General features: G+C 38.2%; 1 protein-coding gene across 2 annotated transcripts; it reads left to right on the top strand.

Annotated features, from left to right (window-relative positions):
- The first annotated feature begins 11,351 nt into the window (after positions 1-11,351).
- Positions 11,352-25,371, top strand: LOC140928376 (probable D-lactate dehydrogenase, mitochondrial). Of its 2 annotated transcripts, none has more exons than XM_073378115.1 (12): positions 11,352-11,582; positions 16,046-16,309; positions 17,537-17,678; positions 18,303-18,369; positions 18,570-18,662; positions 18,979-19,084; positions 19,601-19,694; positions 20,448-20,576; positions 21,039-21,166; positions 22,243-22,333; positions 23,243-23,354; positions 24,940-25,371. In XM_073378115.1, the coding sequence occupies exons 1-12, from the start codon at positions 11,466-11,468 to the stop codon at positions 25,106-25,108; spliced, it is 1,512 nt and encodes a 503-aa protein (XP_073234216.1). In that variant the 5' UTR covers positions 11,352-11,465; the 3' UTR covers positions 25,109-25,371. The 2 variants fall into 2 exon arrangements, with proteins under 2 accessions (XP_073234216.1, XP_073234215.1); XM_073378114.1 differs by lacking the exon at positions 23,243-23,354 and adding an exon at positions 23,083-23,194 and having other exon boundaries at positions 24,940-25,368.
- The last annotated feature ends 340 nt before the right edge of the window (positions 25,372-25,711 follow it).

Genomic DNA, 25,711 nt, shown 5'->3' with positions numbered 1-25,711 from the left:
TTTGAATGTAAAATATTGACAATACTCAAGCTGAAATGCACTAGTCATGGATATATGTATTGTCCGAGTTAGTATAGGTAATAGCATGATTTGTAGTGATATTTGGCGTAAATACCACGAGTGATATTTCGAAATTGTTATACGTAATTTCACGAGCCGTTAGGCTAGTGAAATTTGAGACAATTTTGAAATATCACAAATGGCATTTATGCCAAATATCACGGAAAAATCATGCTATTATTTGTTTATAGTGCTACCCACAAAAGGTTTGTAATTTTCACATGTAGGTATTTCTAATTAAGCTAAAATACCACTGTTCTAAGTCAATCAAATTGCGGAAATTTCTCATGTAGTAGTATAAACTTGGAAAAATCAACGTCAAAACAGTGAATGTCGTAGCGCGGATTTTTGACCGCGCCCATAAGGTTTTCCTAAAGGATAAAACATCAGCTCCTGACGTTTTCAGTAGCTGTTCGTTCATCCCTCAGACAGATTTGAGACAAGCTTAGTGATGGTCAGTTGCTATGGTTACGAGATATGACGTCATAAGTAGCAGGTGGTCAAGCCAATTTTCGGTGAAAATACATGTCTTTTTCAACTTCCTTCAACAATAAAAGTAAATATTGTGGCTAAAATCATGCAAAGGGTTTATTTATGTGTTATTTTTCATGTAAAGCTCAAAAAATTACCATTTATCGCGGTTTTAACCTGATTTCTAATTCTTGGTAAAATCCAAGGTGGCGAACATTGTTGGTGACATCACAGGCCTCCAGCAGCGCCACCACCCATAAAATATACTTCATCTTGTTAAGAAGATCAAATGCTTTCCACTAAAGGTGAAATCGTTTCAAAATACTGCAACATATCAAAAACTCCGGGGAGGGGTTCCATCCACCCCCCCCCCCCCCCCCCTTTAAAACGGTGGGGGTATGATTTTGCATTCTGACACTACTTAAGAATAATTGGAGTCATTTATAACGTTTTTATTAAATAATCTATCACGGCTATTGAAAATTTAAGGTTTGTAATATATTTTCGTTTTAGTCGAATTCAAACTTACAGAATTTTTTACTTCTTGCGGAGGTTATTTGCTAAACACCAAACTTTAAGTTCCTGTTTAAGTTCCAAGTGTTGGATTTTCAGTAGCCCGTCTAGATCGCGTAAAATTAGGCATTTATCAGTTTCAAAGTTTTTGTTTATTGTTGTCATGGTAGTATCGATTTTACTAAAACCTACTTTTTCACAAATTTCAATCTACAGTCTATCATTGGTGAACATTTTATAGCGATCAGACATGGATAAAATCACTTTTAAAGCGGTTGAAAAATATCGGTATGGCCTCTGAAAAACTCTATCGAAACATCTTAAGCAAGCAGTATATATTCCAGAACATAATTTGAACTTCATTAAGGAATGAAGCGAGCAAGTTGACAATAGAAATGGTTTACTAGAGCCTTTAAAAGGCTTGAAAACGTTTAATCAGAACTTTAGATAGAATATTTTTGAAGATAATCGACTTCGTATGTTTTCGTGTTAACTTGCGGCCTGCAATTTTGCGTAAAACTCACTCGACTTATACTCGGACTTCATGTGCTCGAAGAATCATAACTCAGCCGATATTCTAGCTACAGACTTAGTTCTGGTCTCTTTTGAAATCTTCTGAACTCTATTTTTCAAAAAAAAGAAAAGATTGATTATGCGCTGTGAAATGTTTGCGAAATATTTATGTTCAAAGAGATTTGGCCGTAATTATTTTCCGTCTCCGAATTTAACACGCAGTATATTTTGCGTAACAAAATTTGAACTTCATTGAAAGAAATGAGACTACCCCACTAAAAAAGGTTTACTAAACCCTTAATAAGACCACAAGACGTTTAATCAAGACTTTTGATAGAATATTTTTGAAGATGATGGACTTCGAGTTTCTGTCTTAATTTTACATTGTGGCTTAAATTTTTCCTTTTGGATAACTTGTACTAATAACTCTAATAACCTACTAACGGTCTCATCAGTCACTCCACCCCAGGGGATTTCAATTGATCGGGATGATCAAAGGAGTTTTTTGGGTTTGAAATTTTCAATTCTAGGATTTTTTGGGTAGGAAAATTTGTCTGAGAACCGGCCATTAATCCTGGCCTTTTGTCCAGCGCTAAAGAAATGTCAATGTGGCAAATCAAACCTGAGAAATTAGTAATGAAAATGCTCATTCAATCAAGACATGACTTCTAAACTCAGGAGCCACCATGCTGTTGCGGTCTAAGAATACAACACTGTACGAACAGAACTACTCTTCTCAGTAAGACTTACCAGTTCAATGATCACCAAGTGGATTTTAAATCAGTTTCTGCAGCTTTCTCTTATTTTAATTAAAATTTTACAAAGGAGAAATTGAATTATTATGTTACACTAAATTTAGCCTGGCTTCGTTTTCGTAGTTACTATGAAAGTATTGTTGAAGAACCCGAATCGCATGAAAAAAAGAAGCAATGAAAGTCATAAACCGCTTCTTTAGAAATAAATTCTATCTCAATTCTCTAAAACTTTAAATTCTGGAGAACTGGCTAGAAAATCTTAGGATTATTTCAGCTCCAGGCCTTACTAAGTACAAATAAATATATATATATATATATATTTTTTCTCTTTCATGTGTGTATATAATTAACTAAGTACAAAGCGAATAAAAGGTATTGTTGTTATTGTTGTTGTTGTTTTTGAACTTTTCGCTAATGCGCAATATCTCACTCTTGGTGAATTACCATCGGAGTTGCAATTTGACCTCAAGAAAGCACTCTATATTAGTGGAAATAGAAATAAACCTACCTACTTTTTTTCTATAAAAAACTATAAATTTTGAAAACATGGATGTCAAAATTCGGTTACCATGGTAACGACAATATTGACGTGTACGTCAAAATTAAAATTTTCCCTTGCAGATAATTTTTAGGAAAAGTCGCCTACTTTGGTGGTCGTAGCTTAATTGGTTTTGAAGTTATTCAACTTTTTCGTGATTGGGTGTCAAACCAGTCCGCGCGCTGAACAGATTATGTGGTTTTCAACGTCTTGAGTCTCAGACAGGATATACAATGTTCCTTTTTAGCGTGTTGAATAGAGCGTCTTTTTGGACTGGACCGGAGCAGGGAAAGCTTTAGAGCGTGAAGGTTAGCGATGAAAGGTCTACAAATTTAGTTTTCCAAAAAATTCCTCCAAAAAAATTATCATTCCACGATGTGACTTTGAAAAAGTTAATGAATTCTGTATACGGAACGAAATGAATTAGGGTCATGACGCATTAAGTTTTCATATCTTAAACACTGGGTAGCGACATGAATAGCTTTGGTGGTACGCTACTCAAACTTTATAGCTAAGTTTCAAAATCTGCACTTGCGGAAACAAAAGTGGCCTATAATAATTATTGCCCTTACCCTAACTAAAAGTATGGCGCATGGAAAGTTACTAAGAATAGACTAACCTTAAAGAGTCAGAGGTAGCGAAAAACCTTAGCAATAGCTTCCACAAAAGTATCTGATATGTAATAATTTGGGCCTAATACTCGCCTTTATATACGGAAGAAGAGTGATCGAGTTTCAATAGATGATCAAATTTTCTTTAAGAACTGTTTAAACAACCATGGAAACCAAACCACGCTAATATTTCATTTTTCCATTTGTTTCCCTTATTACTTAGTATTTGGTATTATTCAGTTTGTGATTTATGTTTTTTCGAATATTGCCTTTTTAATCTACATCTCTAGCCTGGGGGAAGCAAAATAAGCGTTTGGTTGAATAGAACCTTCAGTACTTATCAAAGCTGTCTGTCGTTCTGCGGGGAAAAATAAATTACCAACAATGGACAAAATTCTTCATAAAAATATATAAAAAATTAGGCCGTGTGATGATTGCCAGTGTAAATTTTTCATTAACTTTCTACTAATGATAATACGAATTTAATTGAGATAACCTCAGCGCATGATGCAAAGATGAAAATTTCTTAACCTAGCCGTTGATCACCAGTTTTCTTTGTCTCCCAGGGCTAGAGGGTAAAGGAAATTGAGAATCGAACTAGGTTAAATAAAATTTAACCTGAAATTAAATTTGACCAGTAACATGAATACAAATCAAATTTTTAAAAAAATGAGCTAGTTAACCCTCCCGCGGAGTAACCAGTTACTTTTGAGGCTGTGTCAAGTCTTATTTTATTATATGAATTTTTATGTCATGAAAGGAGTATTAGAGTCAGCGTTTTTGACAAGCGCAACTGACATGATTACAAAAAAGTTGGAATGTACACTTATTTCCAAGGAGTTTTCAAGTCAAGTCTACCATGCTGAGATTTATGATCTTGGTTTCCGTCAGCTTAGTGACATTTTTCCAACTGTAATTTTTGTTGCCAGTCACTTTTGATAATTACTTGGAAAATTATTTTCCTGGGTAAGTTGTCTTCGAAACGAAAACACTTGACGGATAGCTCTAATGAAAAATATTGCATGCTTTGTTTACTTTCTAGGGCGTTGCCAATGAGCCATTAATTATCTCTTGTACTCGGAGCTAAAGAAATAATCATTTGGAAGAAAACCAGGTATCTTAAGTGCTTTTGGTAGTAGGAATTAGTTTTTCACAAATTGCAGGTGTTAATTGACAATCATGTTTTTATTGATTTTGCAGTGAAAGCTTTAACATTTAAGAACAATAAAATGCAAATCTTCACGTCAAAGCAGCCTCCGATGTATTGATATAGACAGCCCTTCCTTCTTTCATGGCAAAAAAATGTCAAGAAATTAATATACTCAGGAGGAATGTTTTTTTTTTGTTATTTTGTACGTAAGATAGCTGCTATTTAAACTTGATATTTGATCTTCTTATTCACTGATGTACAAATTATAAATGGCAGTTTTTTCTTGCTGGCAATGAATATTCCTCAATTTGTTAACTTTTGTTTAGAACACAAGCACAGCTTCCTAATCTTTTGAAAAGACCGAATACCTTTTTAAAACCACAAATAAATGAAAATTTAGCAAATTTAATTTTTGAATCGCAGAAAACCCATCAGTAAGAGATAAAAGAGTACAAGTCTTAGTATAGCCTGGGACCAGACTTAGTAGTGAGGGAAAAAGGCAAAAAATAGGGTCGCTCGGCTCGCTTCGCCCGCCGATGTTTTTTCTTCTTTTTCCCCCAATGCAGAACCTGGCCCCAGGCTAGTCTTGGTATAACAGCGTATACGGACTTATGAGTTCTTACGTAGTTTATTTAATTAGTAACCAGTTAAGTTAGTCGGTCGACGTCGCCGCATGTGTCAGCAACAACAAACTTACACTTTTTATATAAACTGCTTTGAATCGATTTAAAGATTATGCAACATAAAAGCGTTTGTTTTCCGTTATTCGTATCACTTCTTTTAATACGTCTTTTATGCACTTAGCTTTTATCTTTTTATTATTTACTAAAGTTCTTCTGCTCAAGATGTCTATCCTCACAAGGAAGTACATTTTCTTCTTGGTGGTAAGTTTCATGAGAATCAAATTAAAGACCAATTTTTGAAAATAATGCCATCTCTTTAATTCACTGAAAAGTTTAACCTTAATCGAAAGTGTTTGAAATGCAATAGAATATTGAGTAGTTTATTTCCTCTGATTTTACACAAAGAAAGGAACATTTCTGACATTCAACCCTGTGAAAGTACAGCATAAATCTCCGCAGTACAGCCAAAAAGCCTAGTAAAAGGACGTGGTTGCCTCGTGACTATAACGCGAAGGAGAAACATGGACCGCGATAACCACGCCCTAATTCATCGATGGCAGATGCATTAGAAATACGTATGCTTTTCTTCCTTGCACTGGCAAAAGAATTTAATGTAAAATAGTCCATTTCTGGAAAATCAGGTTCCATGCACTCTTCAGTAGGGAACGTTTCTTTTATTGTGTTCAAAGAATTGCCAATTACAACGAGAAAGAGTCTAGTTTAATTTAAATCGTAATTGAAGTTTTGATCACTATAACCAACGGATGGAAGCATTTATCTTGCTTTTCTACGCAAAATGACGGTTAATTTCTCATAAGAAATTGTCCGTGTCGGTGAACAATTCTGAAGAAAAAATGAGTTGGTTTGAAAAGGTTCAAGATCTTCCATCACTTTAATTAGGCCTTTTACTAAGACCTTGGGTAAAAAAGGCTGAAATAGGGTCCATCAGTCAGGAGATTAGACAGTCATGCCGCGTTTATAAGTCGTTATATCCATTCTGACACCCTCTATTCAACAAATGGTGGCTGGATTTACAAATAAGGGTTGAAAATTGTCATTTTTTATGCCTGAAGACTAAACTTTTGGGCTGTTTTACGGTTAAATGGTAACCATATCGAGACCTGTCAACTGGTTGGAAAGATTAGCCTAATCAATATTTGAAAATAGCCAATTGAATGCAGGGTACTGATCATCAGTATTCTTGTCGGTGCGTGTTACAGACCTCGTCATTCCCAATTATTTGGAGTATTCTCTAAAGCTACGCCAATGCTTGGAAAGGTGATTGAAGATACGCTGGATATGCCGACAAGATTTCGCACCTGCTGTCTAGCTCCTTGAAGATTTTAACTTTCCCTACATTGATTGGCACAGTATAACCCCTACTACGAGTAATACCGTTGCGTCCGACTATGGCGATATGTTGAATGACCATTTTCTGCAGTGTAGTCTTAAAATCCAATAAGATTATTAAACAAAAATTATGGAAATATTCTCGACTTAATCCTTACTAAAACTCCCTAGCTGATCAGTGATATCGAGGCTCTGTCTGCTCATTATGATTCTGTTCCATCCCTGTCGCATTTGAGATAAAAGCTTGATCCGGTCGCTCCCATAAGTCTGTTCCACGTCGTGTGTACAACTTTAAGAAGGCAGATTTCTTTGAGCTCAACGAATTATTAAGACATGTACCATGGAATTGTACCATGGAATTGAGGATGCTGACATCTGCACCGTTAGAGTTTTAATGATTTACTGCTTGCTGCTGCTGACATGCGTATCCCAACATTCAAAATCAAGAAACGAATGGATCCTCCTTGGATTAACAAGAAAACCCCAACATTAAAAAGAAGAAAAGAATGTTGCAGAAATTAAAGGCTAATCCATCAGAATACCTTGGTCTTAAGTTTAGAGAATTGAGAAAGTCAATCCAGTGGAAGTTTATAAGGTCTGAGTATGAAGACTACCTGAAATCCCTGTCTGACCAGCTAAAGGAAAATCTAAAGCGGTTTTGGTCTTTTTTATTCAATCAAAGCCAAGTCTGTAAAAGGCTCCCGGATGACAGCATTTACAAAGGAACTTCAGATTGCGAACGTCCCCTCCCAGTATGGTGCGTAGGCGCTTTTGTATGTTTCCTCTCTACGGGATGTAATTTGCCGTTATTATTATTCAGTTTGAAGAGTGCATGTTAATAAATTCTTGTATAATTATCATAAATTTAAATTTAAAATCCCTCGTCTTAGCTAATCTTTTAATACAAAAGCTCTGGCTCTCAACATAATCTCTCTTAAGATTATCGAAATATACAGTGATATACTAGGTAATTAATTATGCACTCAGACTTTTCAGGAACTTGAAATGGATTTTGACAAGTTCAAATTAAAGCGCAACCAGCGACGGTTAATTGGCGCATGGTCTGCAGGGTGTACTGAATAGGTCTTAACCACCCGTATAGTGGGTCTACTGAACTATGTGACGAAACATTCAACGTTTAATTTCACATTAGCCCAACCTGGTCCGTAAGGCGTTCAGGCGTTTAGAGTGCTGCTCATCTTCCAGCTATTCTTGTGTTTCATTTCATTTGGTTCCCAGTGGCTACTAGGCACAACGCACCTAACATGCAAGCTACTACCCATTGCAAAAATGTTGAGGCACTCCGACAAAGAAAACTGGGCATTCTTACTTGGTCTTACTTCAAATCACTGCTAGTCAGAAATCTGTTAGCTATAACACTCACCTCCTCCTCCCCTCCATTTAAAGTTGTTCCACCTAGTTTTGAGCTTTATGGTCTTGTATTTCTGGCAACTTTAATAAGGGGAGGAGGGGGGTCACAAACACAAGATCATGGCATGGGCAGGCCATTTAACACAGTGTCTTAAGGTTTTTTTGCAACTGGTTGTAGCATGTCGTCGTTTTTTTGTCATTTTACGGAGTGGAGCCTACTGGATTATAAAGCTTTCCATGGCACCCATCTAAAGGACACCAATGTCCTGCAATTCCTAGCTACAGACTCATACAAAAATATAGTTGGGACACTTCCACCCAACGCTGTCTTTTGGTTTAGTTTTACTTCTGGCCTGTCTCCTCGTCTTCCCAATAGTGTTTATCGCAATCAACTCGCCAAATCTTGTGCACCAATATTGGGAGTGCAAGAAGACACTGATTTTGACTGAGACTGTAGCTCTTCTATTCACATTACGTTTTCAGGGGAGGAACTGCTTACCTTTGTTGTTCGGTCAAAATGTTTAGCAGACGGCAACAACTCGTTGTTGACCAACAGCTCAGCACAAGTCATTGACTCGTTTAAATGATCTGGCTCATAAAGGCTTTTTTCCGCTAAAAAAGAGCGGCATTCATGTTTTGTGAAAGCGTTCTTTTGGAAGTAACAATGAGAATAATAAAGTAAGATTAATGTGTTGTATAATTTGTATACGCGAAATTCGAGGCTTAATAAAAACCGTGCACACAATGGAGTTTAAAACCCGGTGTGCTCACGCAATAAGCTAGTGCGAATAGCCCGAAATTCTTGCTTTAAATTGCAGTTCTGCTTGAAAGACCAATCCCAAAAAGGTTATATAAGAGGCCCTTTTACGTCGTTGAATGTTACCCTAACGTCTAATCTGTGGAAACAAAGGTATCGTGCTTCAGTCTCGTACGTGCAGTACGTGGCCAGTATCATACGAACACTAGTAATAATAATCAAAAAGCTAACTCTTTTATGAAGCCGAAAAGCTCTTCAACTCATTAAAAGTCAATCGTGCAATTGTCTAATCGAAACTCAATGATGTTGGAGCTTGTCGAAGTGAGTAGAGCAATTCCGGCAGCAGTTCGACCACGGCGGTAAAATAGCCTCACGCCTCATTAGGGGGTCGTGCCAACGTTTAACTGTTTAGTGTTTAGAATAAATAATCCAACCATCAAATAAGGGACGGACCATTATAAAAGTGATGTGGGGGGGGGGGGGGGTGGTGGGGAATTTTCAGCTTGCACGAATTTTTTTTCGATCACTGCTTGTGCAGGAATTTTTTTTTCAGGTGAACCCCTTTGCACGAATTTTTTTTTTCAGACAAATATTGCTTTTTTTTGAACAGTGAAATCTTGATTCATTATCTGAGGGTCTTATCTATGTTTTTGGGCTTATAAATTATTCTACACTAGCAACAGGTCAAAGGATACAGGCCACTTTAATGCAAAATCTTTCAGAAAATGTACACACAGTAAGAGAGGAGGAAGCCACTTGGAGTGGAAGGCTTCCATGTGCATTTTTTCAGTCCCCGCCCTCTGGAATTCCTCTCCCACAGCCCACCATAATGATGCCATACTCCATTCACCAAAACAGCCCCTCTGTAGTGCCCTCCACGCCAAAATGTCAATCCAAAAAGAAGGTACCTGTTTAGTAAAAGTGAAATATTAAATTGATTGTTAAAAGTTATTTAATTTTTATGGTGCTCTGTAATAACTTAAATGAACTTAGGCTACATTTTAGTAAAAGTAAGACTCACCTTTCGTGTGAGAGTTCCACATAGTCTGGTAGCTGGCTGTATTCTGTCAAAATGCCCTGACGGGCGAAGATGTCTACTGACATTATAAGGAATGGTGGGATACATTTTGCACCTCCCTGAAATGTCCTTCTGGTCTTTGTGCACATCCAATGAGAAGAAAGCGATTTTTGTTTATTCATATTGTGCCTGGTAATATTGTTGATTTCTGAAACTCAGACTTTCTGAAAAAATCACAATTGGACCTTCCTTCTGCATGAATTTTTTTTCTTGGCATTTTCCCTTGCATGAATTTTTTTTTTGGGTTTTTCCCCACCCTTTTCCCCACCCCATCACTTTTCTAATGGTCCGTCCCAAATAAATCCAGGACAGTCCTGGATTCTGGAATTCACCCCATGGGTTATCCGGATTTTTGTCAGTAAAACTTCGATTAAGGATTCCAGTCGTTAGTGGGATTCCAGATCTCTTGAACTGTACATCGGATTCCAAAGCTATGGGTTCTGGATTCCACAAGAAAAATTCCCCGAATTCCTTATTCCTCAGGCAAAAATTTCCCGGATTTGGGAATCCGGATTCCCTTGCATGGGGTGACTCAAGGTTTTGACGTTACAAGAATTTGACAAAAAATCTTTGGTTGGTTGGATTTGAGGTACACTGTTCACAGTCCACTATTTTTCCGATACCTGTCTGATTACAAGCTTCTGGTAATCGGACAGATCAAATCGGATAGTTTTGGGGTTACAATAGCAAAATTAAGCTATAAGATGGGCTGTTAAGAACCAATCAGATTCAAGTACATTTTCGTTGTTCACACAATAACAAAATCCCTTAGCAACATTAACATTCATGAACTCCAGAAAATAACTCTCCTTTCTACAGCCCACCTTCTCATAATAATAACAACAACAATAATAATAATGATAATTAATAATAATAATAATAATAATAATAATAATGATAATAATAATAATAATAATAATAATAATAATAATATTAATGGCGATTATAATAATGGTGTCTACTGGTTTATCCTTTATGCCTGAGCCGTTTATTGTCGTTGTCTTAGGCATAAACTATGAAATCTAACCTTCTGGCTCCTTCTATTGCTCTCATTGTCTCTTCATCTCAGTTAACTGATCATCAAATATTCAGTCCTACTTCAATCTTTGACATTTCAGTTTTACGGGCTTGACGAATGTGCGGATAGATCCCGGAGAGGTTAAGCAGCACGTTTACGTCAAACAGCAAAGGCAAATTTATACCACGTGACCAAGTTTCCCCTTTGCTTGTCCCCTACTGTTCATTATTTCTACAGGTACACTCTTTAGATACATAGGAGCCTATGCGAGCCTATGCTATGACATACATTAGTAAAATTAGTAGTTTCATGCAATTTTTTTATCCATAAGAATTTTCTGAGCTGTTTTTATCTGCTCATTTTCTATTTTGAGAAACATTCAGATTGATTCTGACGTTTGCCATTTGCCGTGCGGAGCTTTAAAAACTCTCCACTTTCGCAAGGACATGCGCGAAATGTGTCGTGTCGTCGTTTCAGAGTGCGCACCATTGTTGGGACCTGGGAACGACTTGCCAAATGCGTCACGAGACTCTGGACCGTGACGCACGGCCAACAACACAATGATGGCGGATGCTTGCACAATGTAGGATGCTGGTTTCGTAAAAAGGATCAATTCTCTTCGCCAAACTTCATCCTCATTAACAGGGCAAATACGTTATGGCGTCTTTTGTTCGATATTCTATTCGTCCAGTCAGTCGGATGATTGATCGCAGGCTCTTCATTTCATCGTGTTCATTTGTTCGATGGAAGTCTGTTTTGGCTCAGCAATCCGAGGTAAGCTTTTATAGCTTCAAGTTTATTTGCTCAGTCTACTATAGCTACACTGTAGCATTGTGAAAATGCTGCTTACTTATTTGGTTAACATAAAGTACAACGTAGACTCTTATGTTTTATTGTAACAACAAGTAAAATGAGCTTATAAAGCTTAAATAAAGCTTGTTGTTGTTGTTGTTGTTGCAAGTTATGCCTGTTTCGAACGTCGTGCTCCTGACATAATTATTGGTACCGAAACTTGGTTATCTTCTGCCCATAGCTGTACTGAGATATTATTTTCCAGCTCGTACCAAATAGAAAGAAGAGACAGGGGGCAGACCCACACCGTCGCCACACGATGGTGTTCTGATTGCTTATAAGAAAGATCTTGCTGTCACCGGGGAGAATGATATGGAAACAGATTGTGAAATCTTAAGGTGCAGTGTTCAACTAGATGGCTGCAAAACCATTTATCTGGGTGCTTATTATAGACTGCATGAAGATGATGAACAATCCTTGTTAGAGCTTGAAAGGTCACTGTCTTTATAAAAGATCACCTTCATGTATTACTAGGCAGTGATTTCAACCTCCCAGGGTTAGTCTGAATTTCAGCCGGTTATGTTGAGTCATTATTACTCCCTCAGTAACGTTTGAATTGACCGGCCGTTAATGCCGTCCAGTGACGTCACTACTCCTTTGCTTTAATTCATGTAAAAAGTAAAACATGATTTTCAAGTGGCAAACCAAGAAATATCATTTGGAAATGTCTACATGATACTCACAGAACAGCTGACAGAATTGCTTTACTCTTTTCGATTTTAATTCATGTTTTTAAAACTTTCCCCAAACTATCAACTGCATGCAGTACTCTGAACTGCTTGTAATTCAAACTCGGTCACAATCACGCAATGAAATAAATACACACACGGAACGCTTAGATTAAAAACACAACAATTTCCTTTAATTGAAAAGAAGCTATTTGGTCCTTAACAATGAATAAAGAAAACAAGGAAACAAGAAAGAAAAGCTAACTGAATCATTACACTTGACGGTAAAACCAAGAAGGTCGAATGACAGCATGACATTGGTCTCAGAAACTTCGCATGAACAAATTAAAATCACTGCGGAAGCTACAAAGCAGCTCTAAATGAAAAACCTACCTACTCTACGCAATGATTCTTCATTTGCAATCCAATTTAGCAATTCAGTTTTTAAGATAAGGGCAATTTTGCTCTTTATGATGAAAGATTATCAAAATGTTTGAACTCCACGCAAGCATGTCACCGATGCGATCTGCTGAATATTAAGCGACAATCCCGCTAAAATTTCTCATAATTATACATAATTATGCAAATGTTTAGACAATCAACCAATCAAAATCACTACCCAGTTTTCGGGTTGTAGTGATGTCACTGGATGGCATTAATGACTGGTTGATTCAGATGTTGCTGAGAGGAGAAAACGACTCAAAGCACTTGGATGAAATTCAGGCTATCCCAGGGTGGGACTGGTGTACGTAGGTAGGAAAATAAAGTAGCTTATAAATATTAATTAACTAAAAGACATAAAGTTCATTTGTGTACAGTGTCCAAAGTACCAAGAGCTTTCATGTTGGACATGTTCGAATAATCGGCAGCAGTAAAGAGACTCAGGAAAGAATGTAAGAATAGAAAGAATAAGAAGAACTTAACAACAAATGAACTCTGGGAGAAACTTAAAGCTTCGATTAGCAAAGGAATTGATAGGCACATACCACACAAATTCAGCAAGCCAAAAGACAACTTACCTTGGATTACACCCAAGATTAAGAAGATGATTAAAAAACGGAATAGGTTGTCAATCAAATGTAAGGGCTTTGCAAGGGCCCTAGGAGTTGTTGATCCAAGCAAGATCACAAAGAGGATTAAGTGGTTTAAGAAAGATGTTCAAGAGAAATGCGGCAAGCTTACTGGAGGTATATGGAGTCTATCATAACCGCCATTGGCAAGGAGAGTAAGAAACAGCCAGGATTAAAAAGATTTTGGACCTTCATCAAGCACTGTCGATCTGACATTTCGGTGATCAGCTTGTTAATTGATGAAACAGGAAATAAGGTATCTGCACCGGATCAAGTAGCTAATATTCTTAACACACAATTCCAGTCTGTATTTACAATTGAAAGTCCTGTATCACATGACTTGTTGCCATCTATCTCTCCCTTCCCAAGCATGCCTGATATTCTAATATCAGAACCAGGAGTCTTGAAACTACTACATGAACTGAAGGTACATAAAGCTGCTGGCCCAGATCAGATTAGACCAACGGTATTGAGGGAACTGTCTCACATTATACATGTAGCTCCTATACTGACTCTGATTTACAGAAGATCATATGACACAGCCCAGGTACCAGTGACTGGAAAAAGGTTTATGTGACTCCAGTCTTCAAGAAAGGGAGAAGGTCAGAGGCTGGAAACTATACGCCAATATAACTGACATGTATTGCCTGCAAGATCGTGGAGCATATTTTTGTCAGTAATATGATGAAACATGCAAATGGCACAATCTCCTGTACCATCTGCAGTGATGGTTTCGGAGAAAAGAGGTCTTGTGATACACAGTTGTTGGAATTTGTTTATGACCTTGCATGTAATATGCAGGGTTGGGGGCAAACGGATGTCTTGTTTATGGACTTTTTGAAAGCTTTTGATAAGGTGGGCCACCAACACTTGATAAAGAAGCCAGACTTCTACAGTTTACGGAACAAAACGAGGGATTGCACACAGTCTTTCCTAGCTAACAGAACACAGCAAGTTGTCGTTAAAGGAAAGTTTTCAGTCATTGCTCAAGTGCAATCTGGTGTCGCTCAAGGCTCTCTATTGGGCCCATGTCTTTTCTTGTTCTACGTTATTGATCTACCAGATAACCTGTCCTTTGCAGTTCATGTGTTTGCAGAATATGACACCCTGCTATACCTAGCTGTGAAGTTGCAAAGTGATACAAACTCTCTGCAGAAGGATCTACACGAACTTGAAAACTGGGAGAACAAGTGGCTCATGGAATTCAATATAAACAAATGCCAGCTCCTGTGGGTGTCCTGCAAACGGGAGCCACTTAACCATGAATACACCCTTCATGGTAAAATACTGAAAGTGGTTGACTCTGTAAACTATTTAGGAGTAACAATAACATTGGATCTATGATGGGATCAAAATATCTCGAATGTTGCAACTAAAGGAAACCAGACTCTAGGCTTTCTGAGAAGACATCTCAGAATTAACTCTCCAGCCCTGAAATCAATCGGCTACAAGAGCTTAGTCTGGCCCACTGTGGAATACACCTCAACTGTTTGGGACCCATATACCAAACAAGATAGGGATAGAGTAGAAATGGTGCAATGTAGAGCAGCACGTTATGTCCAAAGTTACCAAAGGTCTGCCAGTGTCACCGAAATGTTGAAACAACTTGATTGGGAAACTTTAGAACTACATAGAAAGAAAGCTAGACTAACAATGCTGTATAAAATGCACTGTAACTTAGTCGCAATGGACCAACAGATATATCTCGAGCCAGCCAGCTGATCCAGTAGGCATATGCACAGACTCTCCTATAAAGTCCTGGCATCAGAAACAAACTATCACTTTTACTCTTTTTTCCCTAATACCATTAGGGACTGGAACAACCTATCCCTGATAAACTCTTTCAGAGCCCATCTGGACATGTTTTGATTGTTGTTATTTTATTCTCATTATTAGTTATCACCATTAGTGAGGCCGCTGACCTCTTGCTGAGAATCTTCATATAAATGGAGAGCAAGTACTTGGAAAATAATAAATAAATGATAGAATTTGTGCTTAAACTCAACTGATAGAATTTGGCACGACAGTGGCGCGACGTTTGAAATCATTCAGTTTGGTAACTTGAATTTAGTTCGACACAGCAATTAAATTCGACATGGTCTGCCATGCTACACGTCAGTGGCATGGCTTGGTTTTAAACGTCATGATATTGCCATGCCAAACTCAATTCATAAATTATGAAAATGTATATGTTTAAATGTTTTGACTCTACTGCGCCTGACTGTGACGTTTTCTTTATTTTGAAATTGGGGCAACTGAAGTGAATGCTACATTTGAAACCACTCCCATGCTATTGCTGTGCAACTGCCCGGTCAAATTCATTTGTGATTGACACGGCAGTAGCGCAACGTTTGAAATGGGCCTTATTTGGGGGTTAGATGTAAGTCAACAAGATGCTTCTGTGCCGAATAATATATGAAAGTTAGGGTGAGTTGAGCTGTGAATTGAATCATAAATGTATCTTCTTAATTGGTGACAAAGGTTAAAGTGTAAGGTAGATGCTCGTGCACCTTATAGTAGTACCTGTACAGTAGTTAGAATACAAGCTGCTGTGTAGCAAAGGTAGGCTTTTAATCAAATGTCTGTCATTTGTTTATTTTGTGTAATTATATTTTTAAAAAGATGAAATATTATTTTTTTCTGGCAGGCCTCCTATTCAGTAGTTGATGACAGCATCAAGAAAGCATTTCAAGAAATAGTTGGAGAAAAAAATGTGTCATCTGCCATGGTTGTAAGAGAACAACATGGAAAAGATGAATCTCATCACAAGTGTCATCCAGCTGATCTTGTTGTTTGGCCAGAAAACAAGGAACAAGTCAGTGAAGTGGCAAAACTTTGTAATGATCATTGTATTCCACTGATTCCATTTGGATCTGGGACTGGACTGGAAGGAGGTGTTGTAGCTAAAAAGGTGAATGCAGGCTTCTTTAATCACTCGGCACGTAGGTAGAAAACTTACCATGTTACAAGATCTTGAATAACACTGCAAGATTTTGTAACTTTAAGATAGCAAGATTGAAGTTGTTACTGTTAGACTTAACGCAATCTGAGCAGTCCACTCCTCCGCAATCCACTCCTCTGCGTGTCAGAGAAGAGTACTCTCTTATCTTACAAGAGTGGATTTCCAAAAGTAATTGTGAGTGAAAGTAGCCTTTGTTGTTTCCTTTTTTGTTTCTTACTCTATGAAGCTTGACCTTTATCTGGTCATCTTGATATTTCTAAAACTTTGTATTTCAAGACCCCATTTTTGCATCCTGAAACTGGATTTGCTAGAGTAAAGCAGTAAAGTAGAAAAATGTAAATATATCCTCTTTGCTGTTAGCAGCCACCTTTATCAACTGACTGCATCTACCTTCAACTTTATTAAGTGAACAGTAAGTGTTGGAGACAATAAAGATCCGGCTGCAGTTGTTCAAAAGTTGGATAGTGCTATCCACCGGATAAATCGCTATCCAGAGGATAAGTATATAACGATAACCAATTGCGCTAAACAGTGGATAGTAACTTATCCAGTGGATAGCACTATTTACTTTTCAAACAACTGGGGCCCGGCCGCAGTTGTTCAAAAACTGGATAGCACTATCCACCCGATAAATCACCATCCAATGGATAAGTACTAGGGAAACCAATATTGCTTTATCCAGTGAATAGTGATTTATCCGGTGGATAGTGTTCTCCACCTTTTTAACAACTGGGGCCTGACAATACAGTCTGAAATACAGTGTAGATGATTACAACTGATTATGCTCCTAGAATGTAGCTGTCATTAGGGCTGGGAGCTGGCAGTATTCCCTGGATACTATATGAACTAAATTTGGCATACTTAATAGCAATTTTCGAATTAAGTTGAATTGGGATGAGAACCTTATCTCAACGATTTGTGGAGATTTTGATCTTTTGTATGCTCAATACTGTAGTTCTATTCAGTTTATTAATGTGATTTCTAAAGTGATACTTGGCAAAAGAAAAATGAAACTTAGGTTTCTGTTTAAGATTATACCAAGTTCTGCCAATCCTCCATTAAGCAGCCAATCTCCATCAGGTGGGAACTGTGCTTGCAGCCATTACCCTAAGGGTGGCTGAAACCCAATTCATGTGTCATATATAATGTACATGTTTGGTATTCCATTTTTTTTAGGGTGGTGTCAGTGTAGATATTACAAGAATGAATGAGATAGTTGAATTCAATCCAGAAGATTTTGATGTGACAGTGCAGGCTGGTGTCACTAGAAATCAACTCAATAATTATGCCAAAGACTCAGGATTGTGGTTCCCAGTTGGTATGTGATCATTTCAGCTCAAGTTTAGTTTTAGTTTATTTGTTTTTTCTCTAATTAAAATACTAAATTTCCAAGTAGGGCTAATAAAAAGGGACCTGTACATGTACATCTGCTCAATATCACAAGATAAAATGGAGGAGGGTACAAAACAACAAATGTACAGATTAAATTAGGAGGATAGCTGTATATTATGACATAGCTGAGAGTACCATTATGTTTATAAAACTTTTGAAATTAAGAGATGTGTTAGTTTGTTCTTCTTATTGATATGACTGGTAGTACTTGCCACTGCACATAGTAGCAGAAACACTAATCAAGGCAGGTCAGGCGCAGTTGCACAGAAGAAAATATATATCACTTTTATATATATTTATATTAAATACATTTGCACATAAAATTACTTGTAATTACAGATGATTGAAAGAATAAAAAGGAAAAAAATTCAAATTTTATGTTACAATTAAACAGGATTATGTTGTCATGTCAAAGCTGTTTAAATTTTGTGGTAAAAGTGAGTGTGTCAACATAATCATCCTCTGGCAACAAGATATCTAAGAGTTGACAATGAATTGCCTCCTTATTTAATTTTATAATTATTAATTTTTGATAATGAATCAATTACAGATCCAGGTGCGGATGCCAGTTTAGGTGGAATGGCATCAACCAGTGCATCTGGCACAAATGCTGTAAGGTAATTTGATTTTTTTTTCAACTTTGTTCATAATAATTTTGTAACAACTGTTTTAAGTCTGACACTTGCCTTATCATTGTGTATGCATAGTATCTAGCAGTAGCTCTTCTTTTTCTTTATTTTTTGAACTGTAATGCTGATAAATGAGATATGGTATGGTTTATCTTTCAATTACCTTGTGACTGTTATACTTTTAACAGGTATGGCACTATGAGAGAGAATGTGATGAACCTAGAGGTTGTTCTACCAGATGGGCGGATTATTAATACTGCCGGTGAAGGCCGTCGGACAAGGTTAAGTGAAAATCAGATACAATGTATTTTCTTTTAATAAAATTAATGACATATACACTGTATGCATATTTTAGTGTTCCAGGCAGTGGGGCTTTTCTGTGGTATAAACTTTAAATCTCATTCGGGTTTATCGGTGAGGAGAGAGTGTAGGTTTACCCCATGGGTACATGTGTTTTATGTATTTGCTTGAATATAATTATGTCTGTCATTTGTTTTCTCAATAAGCTGTCTCTTGCTCATCACATACTAAAGCTGCAGTTCTTTTCTATGACCATTGTCTCCAAACTCCTCATTTTCCTAACTTTTTTTTCCACAGAAAGACATCTGCAGGATATAACCTGACAAACCTGTTTGTTGGTTCAGAAGGGACCTTGGGTATAATTACAAAAGTGACTCTGAGGCTCTACGGAATACCAGAATCGGTAGGTTTTTTTGTGGGAAATAGTTACATTTTGTCGATTAAGACTGCTCTACATGTAAATTCTCATAGAAAAGCCATGCAGAGCAAGAACTTTGTGTTTCCTTCTTGTAGCCGAAGACACTAGGGGTGCTCACGAAGAGAGCAAAAGCAAGCAACATAAGTCATTTCCCCACTGACCACCAAGCCAGCAGAAACAGGAAATGGGCTTTGAGGAAGTCTAGGAAAATGCCTCTGAAACTTTCTTATGTTGTTACAAATCTAGTGGAAGTCAGTCATAATTTGCCTTATAATGTACCTGTTTTGCTGTATATTGTGATCTCTTGGCAGTTCTGCATTCATGAAATCCTACTTAGGACTTTGTTTACTCTCTACCAGAAGACTTTGTATTTCTGGTCAAAACATTTTATCTACAACTGTATGGGGTGTTTCAGGAAAATCTGTATGCTTTAACACTAGCTTCATAATCCTGTAATTTCCACCCATTTCTAATCCACTCTTCTTTTTTTTCTTATCCTAGACGGCATCTGGTGTGTCTTCGTTTCCTGATGTCAAGTCAGCTGTTGATGCTGTGGTGGAAATCCTCCAGTGTGGATTGCCCATGGCAAGGATTGGTAAGTACACGTGTAGTTGGCTGAAAAAAAAAAATTCATTCCTGCTTTGTTTTTGGTGTCGGTGCTCTACAGTATAGCCAGCTTACCGGCACTCCTCTCAAATAGTTTTAAACAATAATGCAACAATAACATAACAGAACTAAAACCCTTACTGACAGGAGGCAGTCAGTTGTCTATTTACTGTAAATCCTCTATTAAGCTCTCTGGGGGGGCTTATTTATTTCAAACACTTTTGAGGGGGAGGAGGGGGGATGGCTTAAGAGAGACAGGGGGCTTACACTGTATTTGAAAGGGGGACTTCATTAATTCACCAAAGACATTGGAATCAGTTCTTTATACACAATTGCAAAGTGGAAAAGCTGGCAAGTACAAAAAATTAGAGGTCACGCAGCTGAGGATCAAAAACAATTCCGAACTTCCAGCTGGTGAATAAACCATCCCGGATCAGTCCACACGAAGTTTTACAGTCGTGGTTGATTAATACAGTCTATCATTTATCAGTGAATATTAATAAGGGGGAGGGGAGGGAGGCTTAAAAGAGAGGGGTGGGGGGGGGGACTTATTAGTTACTTTCTTTCCCTGAGAAGGGGGCGAGGGAAGCTTAATAAAGGATTTACGGTAAAAGTATGACTGAAACTTGGGACCACTGTGAAACAAAATTCAAGACAGTCTCGGATTACCTTACATCGGCCAACAGTCATAAGTAGGAACATTTGCGCATTATTAACTTAGTGTTGTAACTTTTCTTTGTAGAGTTTCTAGATGATGTTCAGATTGATGCCTGTAACAAGTTTTCTGGCCTGGATTACCCTGTGACACCAACCCTTTTCCTGGAATTCCAAGGATCAGAAAACAGTGTCAAGGAACAAGCTGCTGTTGCAGGTGAGCAACCAATGTTACTGTTAATGCTCTATCTTTTCGGCCATTTTGAGGCTTTACGTGGACTGGGTTAGGTTTGTCAGGGATAGTAGAGCGCGCCAAATACGCGTTCGCGCGTGAAAATGGTTTTGGTTCACTCACGCTCGCGCACCAGTATTTTCCTCGCTTAACTATCCCTAATGAAAAATGAAAGACTACTCGTAGTCTGGGTTGGTGTTCGTCGCACTTTAATTACACTATGAGGCCTTTATGGGGAACTAATAGACCCCAGCTAAAAGAACGCCTTAAAATTATTGGAATTATTGGGGATTTATTGACCGCCAGCGTAAAGAACGGAAAGAAAAATAAACCAACGTCTGTGTACAGGCTACCCTGGAAGGGTCTATTTTCACCCATTTTCCTGCAGTCAGGTGTAAATGAAAATAATTTAAAAGATGATGATGATCTTTACCTGCACTTTTTCAGGGGAGGTTATTGAAAGTAATGGTGGTTCTAAATTCAAGTGGGCCACTGAACTGGAAGAACGGAACAAGCTGTGGAAAGCCAGACACAATGCCTGGTATGCTGATATGGCGCTAAGACCCGGATGCAAGGTACATGATATGGAGTTGTCATTTTCATTTTCCCTTTCCAATTCTAATGTTCCTTACTGACCACTTTACGGTCAGGGTTCCTTCTGTAGGTATCGAGGCACACAAGAGAAACAATATCACCAAACAATAAAACCACAAGGAGAGCTCTATTGTTTGTTGCCTTCGTTTCTTTTGTGATGACGATACCTGCAGAAAGACCCATTTAATCGTGTACTTAATTGATTGAACCAAGCCCGCTACCTTAAAATCCTGGTTTTAAGCCCATATTCCAGTTACAATCCCCTTCCCGCTTTTAATTTTCCCTCCGTGGATATAGTTCATCTATGTTTATCAGTATTATAACTTGTTTCGTTATGTACTGGTTTTAATAAAAGTTACAGTTCTGGCCCCAATTGTTCGAAAGGTGGATAACTCTATCCACCGAATAAATCCTTATCCAATGGATAACGAAATAGGTTTCCTTAAATCTAATACTTATCCGCTGGATAGCGATTTATCCGGTGGATAGCGCTATCCAGCGTTTGAACAACCGCAACCAGAACAACACCAACAACACCACCAACAACTTTTATTTAAACATGACAATTTTACGGCGTAGCTGATGTGGTCGTGTATAATATAACTAAAGAGACTAAAAGCATTTACCCTGATGACTTTGCACGAGCCGGATTTTGTACATTTTCCTATTTACAGGTTTGTATCAACAGTTTTCTATTTACAATGTGTAATTGAAGTGAATGTGAACTTAAGTTATCAATGACCTCGCACTTGTCTTTCGTGGCAAAAAAAAAAAAAAACGGAGTTCATAAGCGAACATTTCCGTTAATAGGCTCCCAAAGCGGGTAAGGTCGTTAACAGAGAGAAAACGTTCTTGTGAGGAGATCCATAAACACATAAGTTTGTATACTTTTACAAACTTAAATTGTCTCGTACCTGAAAGCCGTAAGCGAATAAATTAGTTTGCTCTTACAAACATTAACTGTCTCGTACCCGTGTAGCTGTCGTTTCGCGGGTTGATTTGCATGCGCGTATCACTGAATGATTAATCTTGATCCTACATGTATGAACCATTTTAGGGCGTGTCCACAGACGTTTGTGTCCCGATTTCAAAACTTCCAGAAATCATCGTGGAAACTAAAGAAGATATCGTGGCTCATAACTTAGTAGGTAAGTTTGTGAAGCTATGAGAAAGAAACAAAACAAAAGGGAAAGGAAAACAAATCAATCATAGATGCAAAGTAGTAAATCTTTCACTCTTACTGGTGTGATGCCTTCGCAAAATGATTTTGACAAAATAAATCAAATGTGTCTGTGGTCTTACGATCTCGATCTCAATCTGTTATTCCGGCAATCATTACAATCTGTGGTTTGTCCTTCCTTTGTATTAGATCACTTTTTTTCACTGTTTAGTTTGATCGCCACGAAATTGAGCTATTGTCCGTGGAGCGGTTGTCATCTGTAAACAGCATGTGGCGGTTTGGGGAAATTTTCACAATTTATGTTACGCACTTTTGCAAGAAAATGTTTTGCCATCATTGCATAGCGAAGGCAAGGGTTTGGGATCAGACATCTAGTAGATTTTCGCCGAGGTTAAAGTAGGGCTTGTCCACGCGTTTTTATTCATTTTCACTTAAACTTAATGTTGTCCTCAAGAACTATAATTCGCTTACAGCGATTGGTGGTTAACCCCTTAAGCCCCAAGATCCACATACAAATTCTCCACACTGATCTCCATACATTTCTATTACGAATAGTTGAGAGAATCTGGTTTAAGATCAAAGCACTCTCCTTTTGGTAATCAGTTTAGTAATTCTCATAACCTTTACTCTTGATGATCTGCTGATGTTGTCAGGAGAAAATTGATGTTTATCACTCGTGGGACCCAAAGGGTTAACAGAATACACGTTTATTTCCAGCCCCCATTGTTGGTCACGTGGGTGACGGGAATTTTCATTGTTTTATTCCAATAAAACCGGACGACGAGGAAGAGCACCGCGCTGTAAAAGAGTTCACTCTCAGACTGGGAAGGTAGGCGGCTCCCATGGTTTAATTGTCTTTCTTCTCTTTTTGGTTTAGCCCCAATTGTCGGGCATGTTGGAGATGGGAACTTTCACTGTGTTTTGCCCCTTGATTTTGAATGCGAGGAAGAGATTAGACAAGGAAAAGAATTTATAGACAGACTAGCAAGGTACGCTTTGTGTACTCAAGTGTAGATAGCTGCGTCTCCTGTCCTTGGGAACAAAGGCAAAACCAAGGGTATCACTAATGAGTGGTCAGGGGCATACATGTCATTTCCTTCCAGAAAATCTGTGGCAGGTTATAAGACCTTTCCCATCAAGTATTAGACGTGATCATTGTGAGTGAGGGGCAATGTAGAGTTCATGGGCGACACTAAGGAAACCAAGTGCGACTACAGATGAGAACTCCAGTTTTAAATAAACGTTTCCTGAGTTGATGATCAGTGTTTATGGTCTCTTAATGACGGGTTTATTCATGTCCTAGGTTTGTCTGGAGCTGAAGCTCAGCGAGAAGTCATCTAAAAACAGTTATCTTAGGAAAAAGATAGAAACATTGATATTAGGGAGCTTAAGCAACGACAATGGCGACGGCTACGAAAACGTCTCTTAAAAAGTGAATTCGCGTTGCCTCAAACTTTATCGCACTTATTCCATCTCGTTTTATTCGTCAAATGTTGGCAAACTTCTTTGAAATTTTTTAAAGTTCGGGAAAAGAAAAAGAAAATTGTTGGTTTGTGTTCCCATACTCGACAGAAAGGTGAAATTAGGCATTTTTACGTTGTAGTCGTACAACGACGAATTGTTATTTTGCTAATCTAAACCTATTGGTTCATTGCTGTTCTCGTTGCCTTCGCCGTCGTCGTTCTTTAGCTTCCTATTGGCTGCTTCAAGGTCTAGACCACTGTAATACCTAGGGGGAACTGGAAACAATGGCTGTGCAAACTCTTTTCATTTGTGATGGGGGCGGTTGCTTACAAGGTGTATTATGGGATAGGCAAAAATAGTGAATTGAACTGAGGGACTTTTTATGGGGGTCGGGGGGGGGAGTGGGGGTGGAAGGAAATATTGACCCAGTTTCCTCCGCGGCTTTGGAAAAAAAGAAGCGATACTGTCATCAAAACGGTCTCATAGTACAATCCGAAGCAGCAACGGTCCAATCTAGATGTCACGTTCCACCTCATAGTAGAGACCTTTAGATTCGAGGACGAGGACGGCTACGAGTACGAGATTTCACTCGAAGTTTTTTTCGCGTCTTCCCAAAATATAGGCTTCCCGGAAAGCTTCATTTTACCATTTTTCTCTAGAAAAGTTAGCATTGTTATCTTTCGTGAAGGAAGTTACGCGCTCTCCCGATCCCAAAATGAGAAAACTTCTAACATTTGATATCTTGTTTTCGCCTCCGACAGTCGCCGAAAACTCGTAGAAGAATGACGACGGCCACCACGTTTTCCCGCCAAAATGATGCTGGCTCACGCGCGTACACCACTTAATAGGCTGATTTAGCAACAGAACGGAAACGTCAGTTGACGACAGCGCGCAAATCAAACAACTGGTTTGACCAATCGCAGAGCGGTAAATTGAGCACCACAAGTAGTGTTTAGTCCTTTCCGCGCGCTTTCCTTCGTCAACTGACGTTCCGGTTCTGTTGCTAAATCAGCCTAATCTTGGGAAAATCTCGTACTCGTAGTCGTGCTCGTTCTAGAATCTAATGGTCTCTAATAGCCAGTGCTTGAGTGTGAATTTTCTTGTTTTCAGACGCGCATTGGCTTTGGGCGGTACCTGTACAGGTGAACATGGTATTGGATGCGGCAAGCAAGCGCTCCTTCCTGAAGAGATCGGCGAAACTGGATTAAACGTGATGAAAGAAATCAAGACACTGTTGGACCCTAACTGGATTATGAATCCTGGAAAAGTGTTCTTGTGAAGAGGCAGTTTGACTCTTGGAAAAAAAGCGTCCGGCTACAGGGTTTGCTTGGAAGATAAAAAACTTGGCTAATCAACACACGCAGCTCAAATATTGTGCCAATAATGGGCCTACATGTTCCATTGATGGGCCTACATGTTTCATTGATGGGCCTACATTTTCCTTTGATGGACCTACATATGCCAATAATGCGCGTTCGTTCCCAGGCTGATTATTGCTAACCTGGGTTTAAATCGTAATCCGGGTGGGTCCCTATTTCTTAGCGGAGACGTGTGCACGCAGGCTACTGTTTCTTTAGGTCGAACGCAGTACACAATTTACACGAATTTGCTTTGCTATTTTCCCGACTTAAAGTGAAATTTCTCGCTTACCATTTGTTATCAGAAAAGGCGGTAATCGGCGTATGTTGCTTGTGCCTATGCTTACGTCGTAATATTAACTAGACTTTGTAGGAAACTTTTTAATGTATCTCAGTTTAACCCTTTAATTCATAATGGTGGTTTTATAAAACTCCTTATGAAATTAATATGCCGTGCAAAAAGTCAGCCAAAGTGGTTTCATTTGATTGGTGACATCATCGGAGTACGTCCATAAATTTAAAAG

This window comes from Porites lutea, chromosome 2 (assembly GCF_958299795.1).
Source record: "Porites lutea chromosome 2, jaPorLute2.1, whole genome shotgun sequence".
NCBI lineage: Eukaryota > Metazoa > Cnidaria > Anthozoa > Scleractinia > Poritidae > Porites > Porites lutea.
The sequence above is the reverse complement of the archived record's forward strand: the minus strand, read 5'-3'. Positions and strand labels throughout refer to the sequence as shown.

What these genes read in the sequence shown, in the direction of transcription:
- LOC140928376 (XM_073378115.1), top strand. Translation starts at nt 11,466, where the DNA reads ATGGCGTCTTTTGTTCGATATTCTATTCGTCCAGTCAGTCGGATGATT. An exon ending in TCTACGGAATACCAGAATCG is followed by an intron (nt 19,085 to 19,600) that starts GTAGGTTTTTTT and finishes TTCTTATCCTAG; the next exon opens with ACGGCATCTGGTGTGTCTTC. An exon ending in ATTGCCCATGGCAAGGATTG is followed by an intron (nt 19,695 to 20,447) that starts GTAAGTACACGT and finishes TTTTCTTTGTAG; the next exon opens with AGTTTCTAGATGATGTTCAG.